At 37.2% G+C, this 15,660-nt stretch overlaps 1 protein-coding gene across 3 annotated transcripts in view; it reads right to left on the bottom strand.

Moving 5' to 3' along the window:
• Positions 1-64: 64 nt before the first annotated feature.
• The window catches only part of LOC135714414 (muscle-specific protein 300 kDa-like), a 98,398-nt gene continuing 82,802 nt past the window's right edge, over positions 65-15,660 (bottom strand). For 2 of the 3 annotated variants that reach the window (XM_065237762.1, XM_065237764.1), the window contains 8 exons: positions 9,539-15,616; positions 8,805-9,365; positions 4,405-7,337; positions 4,224-4,259; positions 3,402-4,034; positions 3,202-3,337; positions 466-515; positions 65-344 (listed from right to left, as the gene is read on the bottom strand). In XM_065237762.1, the coding sequence (XP_065093834.1) occupies positions 110-344; positions 466-515; positions 3,202-3,337; positions 3,402-4,034; positions 4,224-4,259; positions 4,405-7,337; positions 8,805-9,365; positions 9,539-15,616 (10,662 nt within the window). In that variant the 3' untranslated portion in view covers positions 65-109. The remainder of the gene's footprint in view (positions 345-465; positions 516-3,201; positions 3,338-3,401; positions 4,035-4,223; positions 4,260-4,404; positions 7,338-8,804; positions 9,366-9,538; positions 15,617-15,660) is intronic. The other variant, XM_065237763.1, reaches the window with a different exon arrangement.

The raw sequence follows: 15,660 nt of genomic DNA on the forward strand, positions 1-15,660 counted from the left end.
ATACTAGAAGAGTGACGAGTTTCTATAGTTAATAAACTTCACTGGGTACTGAAGCTATAGCATATTGCACATTGGTATGAGTCTGCTGCGCTCGTTGATCTTCATTAGCTCAGATTGGTGGTGGACCATTCGGGTAACGAAGCATTGGTTCAAGGCTTCTCGCAAAGTTATTAGTCAGCGAGCATGAGTAATCTTCACCATGGGGCATGAGAGTAGCAACACCTAGTAGAAGCAATAGCATTGCCTGAATAGGAAGGGACGCTCGTAGCACCCGGCCCAAAAATCGATAACTTCTGGTCAATACTGTCGTATTTATGTGATCCTCTTCGCCCTCGCCTTGAGTACTGTAAATAAGATTGTGAAGTTAGTTATATTTCACATGTCAAAGTATCTGATTTATAATGAAGTTGGCGATGAATTTGAATGAAAAAAGTGCTTAGCGAAAAATATTATCTAGATAATTACTTTGCTTCATATGTTGCTACGTGTGAGAACGATCCGCTACCCTCTCGATTCTACATAAAAAAGAAAAGAAGAAAAAATGATTAAAAAACATAATTAAAAATAAGAGGCTTTAATACTACATATTTAAATTATAAATTCAACGTTTATGAAGGAACATAACATTTCAAGTTACTTAATTTTATGACTATTTTATTTTATTACGCTTAAATATAAATAAAACCATTACTGACTAGGTCTCCAATTTTCTGCTTGTTGTTAATGGAAAGCTTTCTATGCTAACACCGTTTTGGCGATTCAAATAATGGATTTTCATTTGAATTATGTTTTACAAATAATGATTATTTTTTTGCCATTCATTCGTTTCGGAACATCGGATACTAACTCTTAACATTCCAAGGCAGAAAACGGTCGCAAGTAGAAGACACCGTAATGAAGTCTAAAACAAACCGCATCCATCAAACGAGAGGCTCGGAAGCTATATGATACACGGACGATTTATCGTATTGGATTCAAGATTCATCTCCTTAAATATTATTATTTTTGACGATTTTCCTTTTATTATCTACAACAACATTCGATTCTACACCGCCGATCAGATCGACTCGAAATTGAGTTGAATACGACTCAATTTTACGTAAAGTTGATATACTCACAAAGTGAGTAAAATTGTTTATACTTTTCCGGGGAAGATCTGCTAGAAAATCGACGCAAATTTTAGTCCGTTTTGGATTATACAGTGATCCTTCCATATATACGGTGAATGGTACCGTCCACGCATTTACGGTATTTCTCGGCTTTCCTTCAACCAATTGAGTTGATTGACACTAATAACATACACAAAATCAGCATAATTGGTTGAAAGACTGCCAAGAAAATCTTTGTTTCAAGTCCTATTGATGACATTATCTACCAGAAACTTCGTTACCAACATAAAATTTGTCACTTCTGCATGAACGTCACTCGATGCTAACGCAAAAAAAACGTGGATTCCGCTAACACTGATGAAAAATCAATCACAAACCGTGTAGTTTGCTTGCACCACAATTGCAGTACCACAAGCGACGTACACACTAGATTAAAGGAGTACAACGCTTAGTTACCTCTATGGTACTACAATCATGTCTGTCAAAGTCACCACTAGGTCATAATCTGGGTGATGCGGAGTGATATTTTTTCAGTGTTGACAGCGTTGAAATAATCGATTCATCGCCATCAGTTTGCAGCAAGCGCTGACAAACTGCAAAAATGCATAAAGCTCGCGTGACTCCCAAAGTGTTCTTTCCCGTTTGTACATTGATTGAAGAGAAGACATTTGAACATTTTTAGAGAAATTATTTTGATGCTTGGCTCACATTTTCTCTAGGTACATGCCTTCATAAATAGAAATCATTCGAGGTGAACTTGAATATTTTGCAATTTATGCACTGCAATACTTGTATTCGTTTCGAGTAAAATATTGGTTCAGCTTGACAGTGGTCTAAAGGTCCATCTCCTCATCACCCAGGTAATAATAAATGTGTCACATTCCGGAGATGGACCAGCCTAAATTTACATATAGGAATAATCCACAATAAAATCAAAAATATTATATTAACAATTTTTTAGCAATGAAAGCGCCTCTGTGGCCAAAAAGGCTACTAATGTATTTTTTATCTTTACGATGGGTAAACCAAATATAAATTTGTGATGATTTACTTGCGCACCCCTAGCGCGCTCTGCAATATTTCCAATGATATTTGTAGTCGTTTAACGATCGTGACGCAGACTATCGAACCGGGTAGCTGAAGGGCTCGAGTAAATAAGAGAATACACCAGACAGGCATTCGGTTCTAAAAAGTCGAGCTAGAAAGTTTAACTTTTAATTCGAAAACCCGTGTATATAATAATATTTTAAATGCAAAGCATATTATGTTATTATATGACAACAGTGACACGTAAGACAAATGTCCATGTAATATACAAAATGTAATTAATAAAAATTAGTTTACTATTATTTTTGAAAAAAATTGCTTAATTTGCGCCCTTCGATTGTTGCTGTCCTTTTTCTACGCTACACACTAATCCAGTTAGTAAGGTTTTACTGAGTTTTTTAATTGCGGAACTGTTCGGTAAAAGTTTAAAGAAAATTTAAAAATGACAAAATTTATTCCGAACTTGTACAGACTTAGTTGTTAGTAGACTTCATTTAATGATTGAAAATATAAAAAAAATCATTTCATTGATTTCTTATAGAATCTTTGAATTTTCACCGACTTTTTCAGTAATTCACCCAGTAGTAGTAACCAGTTAAATAATACTGACTGCTGTAAAATAATCTAAGTGTGTATATGGTACGTTAAGCAATAAGGTCTCCATTGCAATGTGTGGAGAAGTCATGAATGGATCATATTGTTAATATGATATGTTTGATAAAACCCTTGACCGTTTTCTTTCCAGCTGCGTACCAGACTTGAGTTATGATGTGGAGGGCTCTTCTTTGGCATGTCTGTTACTCTAATAGTACGTTCAGACTATAGCTGATATCATGTAATATAGGCTGTCTTGCAATGGCAAATTTTCACCGGAAATCATTTGTATGACTTTTGATATCAAGATAGCCCATATTACATGATATTAGCCATAGTCTGAACGGACTTTAATACTTATTTTTAACATTATTTCCTACGTTGGTTCAAATACAAAATCACACTAAAGGGTGCTGAAGATAAGTACTGTAACACGGAAATAATAACATACCTTTTCTGAGCTGGTTGCTGATGACGAAGCATTCGTGTCGAGCGGTCGGTCGATATCTATTGCTGCTGCAATTTTTATTGTGTACATCTCTACCAACCTTCGTATCGAGTGGAATCGTAGCCTCAGATCGGTCAACCTTTCAATGGAAATTAATCTGATTGTAATACTTGAAGGTAGGTTTATTCAATTCAAAATCTTACTTGGCATATATTTCATCAAACTTTTGCGATTTATGTTCATCCAAATATTTTGTTAACTGTGATGTTGTTTCTTGTAAACTCACTACACGTGGTTCGCATCGCACTAAATCATTCCTGAGTTCCTTGAAAATCTTGTATTTCCTTTCAATTATTTTCTTATCGGTAGTTAAGTCGATAGGCTCTGATGATTTGATCTTGTTCTCTGTTTGCTCTAACCAGATGCATAGCTCAGTGACTGTTCGGTGAAATTCTTTGTTTTCCATCAAAGATCTATGGAGCTGTGCTTGCCAATGTGATGCTTGATTGCACACCTTATCCCATCGTTGGTTATTACTTTGCAGGCGTTCTCTCAATTTGATGGCCTTTTCAGTGTCTAGTGTGTGGGTGGCTAGGTGCTCTCCAACTATATTCAACGACTTTATTATGCTTTTATGACTATCCAAATCCAGCAAAAACTCGCGGTGATCTTGAATGAAATCTTCCAGAGTATCAATATCGTTTGGTGGCTGTGTATGCTGTGACTTTTGAGTTGTTTCAGCCATTGATAGCCACTGTTCGAGCCGCCAAAGATCGTTATCGATTTGTTGCCAATTTCGATTTGTGCATAGAGGGCATGTTAAGTAATCTTCGTTGCTGAAATATTAGCAGAATATTAGCGGATACGTGGAAGAGGAAAAAAAGGCGTGCAATTATAAATTTCGATCGAACAGAATCGTCCATACGAACTTCACTAAATGCACTGACAATTACTGTGATCGAAATAAACATTTCACCCCACTTTGAAATTATGAAAATATTAAAAGCAAAACGTGAAACACTTACTGCATACATATGAAGTTATAAGATATAGGAAACGACCTGAACAAGAAAAGATGGAAAGCGAATGAAAGAGAATTAGCTAAAGCGTGATGATTGTTAATCAGCAGAAGTAAAATGTTTGCAGAGCAGATTGCAATAGTTAGACACTTTTTAGTACAGTATTGGAAAATGTTTGAAAGCTTACCTCATTTCTTCCAATTTTTGCTGTTTTGTGTGCCATTCTGATTGATATAATGTATATTTATCACATTCGTCTTTTACTAAATTACTCATTGCATCTTCATCATCACAGTGGCATTCCGATATTAAAATCATGTTAAGATGCTTGATCAATTCGATGGAGGACTCACAGGCTGACGATGCTCTTGATACTGTTTGTGTAGATTTCATGAAATTACTAGCATTTATTTCTGCAATCGAGGTATTTAGTGCTGCTAGGTTTGATTCTGTTTCCGTAAGAGCTGTTTTCAATTGATACTGGTACGCATCTTTAGCAGTAATGGATAAAGCAGGCAGCGTGTCTACTTGTACAGCGTAATCTCGCTCAGCGTAATCTTTTCCAGCGTCAGTTTTGAAATGTTGTTGAACTTTATGCTTTCCTGATTCTTCGTTAGTTTGATTTACCAAAGCATCCAAAGAGTCCTTTATGCTGTTGGCAAGTTGATGATATTCTAATATCTGTTGTTGTACTTTCAGTGACATCGTACTGTTCACGGGTAATGATCGTACCAGTGAACTGCCAACTTCATCTTGCATGTCAAAAAGATTGATGACAAATCGTAGTTCATTGTGCAATTCACGTAGGTGCTTCAATTTGGTTTCCGGTGTCTCTTCAGTTGTAGTCTCTTGTAGGTGTTTAATGTTGGTGACTTGAACATCAATTTGTGTTAAAGCCACAATGATGTTTTCGTATTCACTATTAAATGTCAAGTAAAGGTTTCTCAGTTCTTCGGTACGTGATCTGATGACTTTGAATTTCCATATGAGCTTTTCCCAAATTAATAGCATTTGCTTTGCTGTCACTGTGATATTGTGCATGTTGGCCCGTTCAATACGATCGTGTTTATTAATTGAAATATACAATCTTCTAAGGATGTGTTGAATCGGCTCTTGTGCAATCATATCAGTATGTTTAGTAGTAAGCTCTTGCAATGTATTGCAAAGGGATACGTCATCCAGCACTTCTCGCTGATCATCGAATTCTTCCAAGTATTTGTTGGTCTGAATAAGCCAATCGTGATGTGACTCGACTATTTGTTGTATTTCTACTAACATGCTCCAGATTGACAACATGTCCTGCTTTCTTCTGCTAGTATTCATGCAGATATTCTTCCATCTCATTTCTAAATGCTTCACTTCATGGTTGATAAGTTTACGGTCAATATGTACATTCCAAGACTCAACGTCTGTGAACAGCATTTCGCACAAATTGAGAATCTCTGCTATGTTTACACTGTTCCCTTCAATCGATCGCTGTAATTTTTCATAATCATCTAGAAGCCTATCCAAACAATTTTTCTCAACGTTCTCAAATATGAATGGTTGTTTCAGTTTACACTCGATTTTTGTCATCCATGCTCTAGCGTCATTTATCCGCTGCTGCAACGATATAGTTGTCGCGTTAACTTCAGATATCTTCTGAGTGCGGTCTTGGCATTGGCGCAAAAGTTTGGCCCAAGTATCATTCAAGTGCTTCAACTTGGATATCACTTCCGTACGTTCTTCACCAGCTGGTAAGTTTTCGGCCAAATCATTTCCAATCACGTTAATCCAGGCTATTTCTGATTCTTTGCAAGATACTTCTTGCAAAAGCATATCTTCCACAGACTTGATGAAAGTTGTGTCCTCTTCGCACATTTGATATTTGTTGGAATCGTTCATTCGTTTTTCGAACTCCATGATCCATTCCATCAGCAAATTATATTGTTTTTGGAACAACTTCCGGTTTTGTATTCTATCTTGCATTTGTTTTACTAGGACTGAAATAGTTTGCTCAAGTTTTTCAAAAAGCTGCCATAGAGCGTATATACGTTTGTTGTTGAGTTTTGCGTCAAATGTGCTAATACAATATTGCAGCTCTTCTTTGGCAACATTTATTTTCAGCAATTCCTCTTTGATACATTCCAATCGTAGCTGTTCATTCTTTAGCATATTTAAATGATGTTGAGATGTCTCTGGATTGTCACAGTTGAAGCTTTCCAAGCATTGCCCCAGCTCGTTTAGGTTAAATTGAATCTGGTTGCACTGAGAGTCAAAGTTGTTGTACAACTCCAGTACACCTGTTAGGAATTTTCTCCATGTTGTAACATTATCTTGTAGCTTCGAGATTTGCTGTGTTATCCTACCGTGATCATTTTTTATAGCTATACTGGTATGATCGTCAACGGGATACGATATTAGTTGCGTCACCTCTTGGTTCATATTGGAGAGATCCGTTTCAAGTTCAGGGAAACGTTTTTGCAATCGGTCTACTTTGGAAATCAATTTTGACAACTCTTTTAAGTTGATGTACTCCAATTGAAGAGTATGTTTCTCAGCCTCAATGCTGGTGACTGCATCTTGCAATGCATTTTTCGCTGAATTGTATTTTTGCCAATGTTGCAATTTTTCTTCAATTTCAAAAATCTTCTCATCGATTTTCTCAATGCAGTTTTTGTGTTGGTGATTTAAGACATTGTAGGTGTCTTCTAGACTGGTTTCGATTTGAGACTTTTTCATAATTGTGATTTTCCACTGTCGAACTAGATACCTCATTAGAGTATATTGATCTCGATATTGTTGTAGCTTCGTTTCTTCACAGGGTACTACTTCGGCTAGGAATATTTCGACCTGTTGTAGATAATTTTGCCAATATTGTAGTAAGCAGGCATCATCGGTTTGCAGTACTATTCGTTGAAGCACATCTTGGTGTTGTTGGAACGTATCTTGCAGTAAAGAATATGACAAAGAATGCAAATTTTTGAAATCCATTTGCGTATTAGTGACGGCACCGGTGCTTGCTTTATCAAGTGCAATTTTCTTCAAACGAGATTCTGTAGCGCTAAGACTTATCAAATACTTCTGAAGATTCACAATTTGATCGCCAAGCTCGGAATCTGGGAGTTGACTTTGAATGCTCTGGAAAATAAAGAAAAAGGAAAAAAAAAATATGTTTATGATTATAATTTATGAAACAAATAATTTTATCAATAATCGATTATACACAGTCTTTTGTGTACTTCTTTATCGAGTATTAGTACAAGACACTGAAGAAGTCTGCACATTGTAGACGAATCCTTCTCTCTCTCTCTCTCTCTTTATACAGGTATTCCGCTAAGACGTCCACATTCATCAGGGTACTTCTTTATATTTACTGAGGTGCATTAATTTGATTAAATTATTTGCAAACTAATAGATCACGCTCCAGTTTTATTAATACCCTAAAATATGACCGTACTGTCACAGACGTACTTATACCCAGTTGTTCTCTATTTTCATTAATCAATCCAATTCATAAAGCTCAAAATGTTCATCCACAATTGTTACTCAATCTGGAAAGGCTGTCTGCCTGCTTACAGTAAAAAAATAACATAAACTGCATTGACAACTCCGATGGAATCAATTAATTCAACACTTTTAACTGTATGCCGTAAGAGTGCATCGTGCATTACTTTGGGATCAAGGCGATCCTTTATGTCACTCTGCTGGTTCTGAGCAGGCATGGAAAATTTGCCTCTAACTTGTTTGAACAACAGAATTCCGTATAATTATATTTGTAACTTTTGTATAGTTTGACATTAGCTACAACTTTTGTGAATAATTCAAATCTGTATCTCTTATGCACGGAGAACCAGAGCGAACAGAACTTACCACTGTTTTTCAGTGAATGTAATTGTAATAATGTAATGTAATAATTGTAATAATATAACAATGTAATAATGTACAACATTTTTATATTTAAGTATTTAATTAATTCTTTTTGGATTAATAAATCAGTCTTGTTCTATCATCAGACTCGGCTTGTGCTACCTATCAGAACAACACAACCAAAATAAATCTTTAGACTTGGCATTGTGCCTCTGATCCGCCAGAGCTATGCTAGCACCCTGGACATGGTCCATTGGCAGAACCAGTGTGTTTATCATAGGGTGTTCTCGAGTGCAAACGGCCATAATGATTTTGATTAGTTTTGCTGAACGTTCTATTTACAAACATTCCACAGGTAGCTTAGCTCACCACCCAATCAGAATGATCGGTGTGCATAAAATGACCCGATTTTGTCAGCCCCCTTTTTGAAAATCTTTACTAATGTTCTATGAAACCCATCAAGTTTTAAGAGGTCTTATTGCATAAAAGTTTGCCTTAATCTTGAAGATCAATGAGAACGATTTGGAATTATGTGAAATTATTGAAAGATAAAAGTCTGATGCACGAAAGACAAAAGTCTAACGACCCCGTTAGTTTCAATAGCTATAACCTCAACTAAACGGCGCACATATTTAGTTTTTTTTTAACTGGTACCCCTGCGGAATCCCATTGGGCACCTCTGTAGGGGTACCAGTTAAACAAGAGAAAATAATTTCTTATCGTAGAGTAATCTCTTACCTGTTGTAGCTGTTCGACTATTTTATTTGAAGTTTGGTACGTTGTTTGTTTTAGCGTTTTCTCCGATTTACGTAAGGTTGCATCGTTCAATTGCGATACAATACCTTCTTCAATATCTTCCAACTTTTTCGCAAACTCCTCAATCTCGGACAACATAGTGTTACCTACATTGAAACCGACTTGTCCATTTATGTCATCAATGAATTGTTTCAGCTTATCCAAGTCTTTCCTCTTCCCGGCTACCAAATCTTGATAGCTTGCCAGTTGTTGCAAATTATCGATATTTTTCAGCGCGTTGAAATCCGAAAACTCACTGGAAACACAATCTCTTACACTTTCACTGATTCCATTGTACAGTTCCCAAAGCTTAACTGCCTTTTCATATCTATGACATAGATCTTGCAAGCTTTCTCGGGTGCTCTGCCATACAACAGAAATTTTCTGGACTGTTTCCTGAATTTCCAACGAAACACTAGCTTCCGACGTTTCAATTAATGGTTGAGCAATATCTTGCAAGTCATCAATTGTATGTTTTCTGTTTTCAATCTCAATGAGCAGGGCCTACAAAAGGAAAATGGTTGGATTATTATGTAAATTAGAAGTTTGTCCTATTTCTTAACTATCAGGATGTACTTGATAGAAAGTGTAGTTCTGATTTTACATTCAAAATAAATAGCAAAGCAGATTGTTTGTTCATCCTGGTAGTTCAGAAAAAAAAAACCTTTGCAACTTACATCAAGCCGTTCAGTAGCTTTCAACAAGCGCTGATAGTCAGCAGTTTCTTGCAGTTGCAACAATTCCATCATGAATTCTGTTTCTTGAGTATGATTTTGGATAATTTCCATCTGGCAATGGAATTTATTCCATAGGGACAGACGATTCCTCAAGAGAGTCATGTTATTCTCACATTTCCGTTCAAGGTCACTATGAATGTTTTGCAGTATGGATAAATCTCTCTCTGTTTGCTGTGGTGACACAGTCACCTTCAAATTCATCGGCAAAGTGTGAAGCATTTGTCTTAGTTTCATCATCTCGTTCCAACAATCACTTAGATCAGATTGACATAATTTACAATCTTCCAGTGATTTTCCAACATCTGGTCTTCTTCCATTGACTTTTGTTGCACATTCATCTAATATCCTAGTGATATCAATGAAACGTTTTTCTTGCTCTTTGATACCATTTTCTATGTTTTCCAAGCGTTTATAGAAAGTTTCAGCAGCTTCATGTTCCTCATCGATTTGGTGAGACAGATTTCGAGAGATATCGAATATTTCAGTGATTTTTTCCACGTCAAATTCTGATGCCAATGCAATCTGCCCTAGCTCATTATCAATCAAATGAATGCGTGTCTTCAACATTTGCATTTTTTCCAAATACAAGTATAGGTCTTCTGGGGATTTGAGAACTCCTTTTATGCTGTTGAAAATTATGTTGATATCATACAGCTCTTGCTCAATGAACGTTATTTTATCATTGGGGGACGTAGAATTAGTTTTGATGGATTCGTAAACTTGCTTCTGAATGTTAGATATCTTTGTAGAGACAGCAAGCCAGTTTTCTAACATTTTCCCATGCAGTTGACGATGCAGCTCTTCATCAGATATGTTGATGGTGGCTAAAGCATGATCCAGCGAATCACAAGCTTTTCCGTATACTTTATTGTTCATGACTTCGTATTGAGCTTTGACTTCCCAAAATTTGCGCATATCCTCAACTGGAGTTTCAGCAAGATTTTCCGGAATGGTGATTGAGCCCAAATTTTTATAGGCTTCACAAATCCATTCGTGCAGCTTATCGGCACAGATATTATATCTATTCCAGTGGTTTTTGAATTTTCGCAGTTTGTTGAGATAAAGTGATACCTCTTCTTTCAATTGCATAACCACTGTCAAAGCTTCACTACTGTCCTTTTCCAATACTGGAGCACATATGAGTTCTTGCATTTTCTTAGCAATTTCGTTGTGTTGCATCATTTTCGTATGATGGCAGAAAATATCTTGGTTCAACGACTCATATAATTTAATATATTGTTCAAAATCTTCGGATGACACATTTCGTAGATCCGGAATGCGTTGTTGAGCAACTTGTAGCCATTGAGCCTCATCACGCATGTCTTTCTCAAGGACTGTCCATTTGGAAGCTGCTTGCGCTAATCGGGCGGCTCTGTCTACTGCTCGCTCCAAAATGTTGCTTGTTTTGTTGTACAATGCTGAATGTAGCTTGGCATGCTTCATACGAGTTATTGGATCCAAGTTAGATTCCAGCGATTCTAGAATCATCTTGCAATGGCTGAGGTTGACGAAGAATTTACGATACCGTTGCATTTCCTCTTGAAGCTCTTGCAAGCTGTTGGTAGAAATTTCGTTATCTATGAAATCTGCAGCGGCAGATGCGATGTCTTCGAACTCCAGAAGTGTTTGTTCGTATTCTTCAGCTAATCCATTTAGTTGATGTAGTTTATTTCTTTCTATGATGACCGTCTGTTGCATTTTCCGTGCAATCTGATCAGCCCTTAGTAGATCATCTTCCAAATACATTTCATTGGCGTTATCCTTGAGATTGCTAACTTGTTCAAATATCAATGATATATTTCTCAAGCACTCTACAATGCGATCTTCAACATTATCTAGACTAGCCAGCTTGTCGTGTACGGAAAGTGAAAGGTCGGGGATAATGGAATTGAGTTTTTCGTCGATTTCTTGTAATTGGCTATTGATCTGTAAAAGCGTGCCTGAAAACTGGTGTCTTATGTTATCATTGATGCGTGTTTCTTCTTCTTTTGATGCGATGGTTGTCTCCAACTCCTCGATGCTGTTTCTTGTTTGTTCTAAACACGCAGTAATATCTTGCTTGGGAGTAATATTATTTTCTATCGCGTAATTGACAAAGCGTGGGATTGTGTCTGACATGTATTGCAACCTTATTTTATACACATTACATAGCCCAACACGATCTGTTTCGTTAAGCTGTGGTAGGTGGTGTAATCCTACAGCAATATCTTCCACTTGTTTGCTTGTTGTTTCGAGCACGTCGAAAAGAATTTGCTGCTGCAACTCTGTATTATGACGATTTCCTTCTAAAAGAGAAATTGAGCTATCGAGGTCAAGTGGAAAATCATCGGTGATTAAGGATTTGTAAGAAAATCCAGGACCTTGAACGGATTCGCTGGTTGTTGTTATAGAATATATTTTCGGAAGCATAACAGCCATCTCATTCCACGGTACTACCTTATTCTCAGCAAAACTTTTGTGAGCTCTGATTATTGAGAAGTAGTCGGTTAAGCTGATACTCCACGATTTATCTCCAGGAATTTCCGTTTTGATGGCACTATATGTTGTCGTTTGCTTTGGATGCTCAAGTTCTAGTTGAATTTGAACATTAAGAGAATTATGTCCGTCGATGCTTCTTTCTTCCATGACCGTCCTTGTTAATGTAATTGGTTCAATCACACCAGCACTATCCGGAATATGCAGTTCTGTTTGCACTTCCAACTCAATGGGAATAGTTTTGGTTTTCTTTCCTTTCTTTGATTTCTTCTTCTTTTCCCTTTGATCTGGTGCGGATGATTGTTCAATGGCAACCGTTTGCGTACTTTCTACAACTGTTTCCGCTTTATCTACCGCAGGTATTGTTTGAGCATGCGCTTCTGTTGTCTCAACTTGACTTGTTTGTGTATTAGCACTGTGAACTTCTGGAGCAGATTGTTGATCGGGCTTTGGTTGACTTTCCTGTGTGACGGTACATTCAAGTGAAACATTAGATATGTGAATAGGGCTAGTTTGTGTTTCGACTTCTGTTGGAGCATATTGTACAACTGGGGATGATCCTCTGTCTTCATTATTTCCTTCAGTTGCAGTTTGCGCGTCTGTTACATCGGTTGCAAGAGTTTGAACGGCTTCACTGTGAGTATCGGGTGAAGCTAGTGAGACAGTGATATTCGATTGAGCAAACTCAACTGGACTTGTTTGAGTCTGTTCTTGTCTCAGTTTCAAATCAATTCCTTCTCCTATTGCCTTGTCGATGATTTTGACAACTATCGGTTCAACTAATTGTTTTACATCATCAACTGTTTGCATCTCGGATTCAGCTGTGGTTACAACTACTGTTTGATTTGCAGAATCGGAAACATCCACCTTAGGTTGACTTTCTTCCGTTGCTTGTGTTTCGAACGAATCTGTTTGAATATCCTTTTCTTCGTGATGTTTGCTTACGATATCTACCGTTTGTGTTTCATTTTCTAATAAATCAACAGTAGTCTGAACTTCTTTGAACTCGTAAACTACAGACTGCGTTACGATGGGTGAAGTTTGCTGAGATTTTTTAACTACCTCTTGTTCAGGAGATGTTTGCATCGATTTTTGTTCAAAGTTTAGTGGAACCAGCAGAATGTCCGAGGTGATTCGTGCTATTTCACGGTCAGCTTCGTCTTCAAGGAAATCTTCTTTAACAGGCGTTGTTTGTTGGTGAGCATCTTCAACATATACAGCTTCCAGAATTTCTGTTGGAACGACAATCTGCTGTTGTATTGATAACGTTAACTGCTCATCTGGACCTAATACACTTTCTTCAATCACATGAATCGGGTTAGTTTCAAAGTCCTGATCCTCTTCTATGCTTTCACATGTTTCTAATATTGGAATATCCTGTTGAAGTTCTACAGCAGCCAATCCTTCGGTGGATTTAGCTACCCGTGGATCTGAGTTCTGTTGTTTTGACTTCTTCTTCTTCCGCTTCTTCTTTTTGGAAAGGTCATCATTTTCCGATTCTCCTTCAATAGTAGTTTTATCCGCTTCGTAACCTTTATCAAAATCTACATCACTAAGACCTGGAACTTTCTCGGCTAGGAAAAACTCTTCAGATACTGGAAGGATGTCTATTTCTATCTGTTGAGCTTCTTTGATAGCATCATCTCCTTTCGGTTTTGATTCAAGCTCAACAAAACTTACTTTAATGTTTTTAGCAGCATCAGCAGGGTCGAGATTCATACTCAGTTTGACAGCTCCCTGGTCTTCTTTTGTAGACAAAATCTGTACTTCAAGTTTCTTCTCAGTGGCCGCTTCATCGGGCTTTATCAATAAAGGCTCAGGTTCAATATCCTTTCTTCGGTCCTCTGCTGTGGAATCTGGGACAACATCTTGTTTTTGTAGGTAGGCGCTTAGTTGGTCATCAAACCGATCTTCCCGGGGTTGATCATTATCACTTTTTGGAGGTTCTGGAGGGATTTGTTCTGATAATATGGTAACTTCAATAGGAATATCTGAAGCCATTGTGGCATCGCTAGTTTTAACAAGACTATTTTCGTCTTTTTTACTTGAATTCACGTTTGTTTCAATAGGCAACACAGTTCCAGGTTGTGGAATGTCGCGGTAGGTAATATCGCCCTTGTTGACATCTGTTGATTCTTCGACCATTTGTTCTCTTTCAGATAAAGGATATTCTACTGAATGAACATCTTCAATTATTGGTTTTATGGCGTATTCCGATCCGGTGTTCATATTGGTTGGCCATATTTCTTCTGGGTTTTCATATGTTTCTTGTAGAGGAGCTGCTACCTTAGATGGCAATGCATGGGTTCTAGTTAAGGGTACTTTACCTGTATCTTCTAATGGAGGCCACACATCAGTTATTCCTATTACAGTATCATCGGTCAATGCTGCTGTAGAGGAACATTGAGGTTCTATAAGATTAGTTTTAGACTCTTTGATAAGCGGCGTGCTTTGTATAGTACTAGTTGGTGAATCAACTTCAGAAGCAATCAAATCTACATTTTGTGCAACCGATTCTAATACCTGAGCATCTTGAGTTTGTCTTCCCAAAGGTTCTACATCATGTTGTTCCATGACACTGACTAGTTCATTCTGGATATCATCCAATATACTTTCAACTACCTTTTGAGGTTCCATTGTCTTGTCCATGAAGGTTAAATCATCTCTTGTTTCAGTATCTGTCAAAATGTGTGCTTGTGCATCTGGTGCAAGTGTTGCAGTAATCAATGCTTCAGTCATATCGGATGGTTCAATGGATTGGACCGGCTGAACAACTTTTTTTAGAGTGATTTTCTTCGATCCATCTTTACCAACTATAATTTCCATGGAACTGTCGTCTGGTTCTACGAAAGTTGTTTCAAATGTAGAAGTAGGTATATTTCTCAGCAATAGCTCCGATGATTTGTTAGATTCACCAGATTTGGATTGCGTATATTTAGCTTCCACTATTATATCTTCTTCTTCTTCTTCTGGAATAATGGAAGGAGCATTACGAGCATTTGATATATGAACAGTTTCGTGGCCTTCTGATATGGACTGGATAATGATCAAGTTGTCTGTGGACCTTTCAATGTGAGTTTGTGATGACGCTTCTTGAAGTTGCGTTGTAACGCTGTCCATAGGATCCATTGAAACTAGTGGACTAGTTTGCATTTCACTGTCTACCTTTAACATAGCGACAGGTTCTGTTAGTTGCTTGATGCGCTGTATGTTATCTTCAAGAATTAAAGCTTTTTCACGAATTGTTCTGATGAGAATTGCGAACTGTTCTCTCAGAGCATTTGATTTATCACATATGTCTGCGTACATAAGGTAATTTTCTGTTGACTCGTAAATGGTCTTCGACTGATGCTCCTTTTCGCGCAGTTCAGCCAATAGCTTCTGATTTTGTTGCAGAACTTCTTCGAGGCTATTTTTCGATGCACTTTCGTCAATATCAGTAAGTTGAATTGACGTCGTAGACACCCAATGGTCAATTTCTTCTAACAGGTTGGAATAGGAACGTATTTCTGATTTGCGTTGCTCTCTTAGTTTAAGTGATTGCTGAAAAAGTAAGCGATATTGATAATTAGTTTCTATTGGTTATT

This window comes from Ochlerotatus camptorhynchus, unplaced genomic scaffold (genome assembly GCF_037179485.1).
Source record: "Ochlerotatus camptorhynchus isolate MF236.1 unplaced genomic scaffold, CSIRO-AGI_Acam_v1.1 ptg000643l, whole genome shotgun sequence".
NCBI lineage: Eukaryota > Metazoa > Arthropoda > Insecta > Diptera > Culicidae > Ochlerotatus > Ochlerotatus camptorhynchus.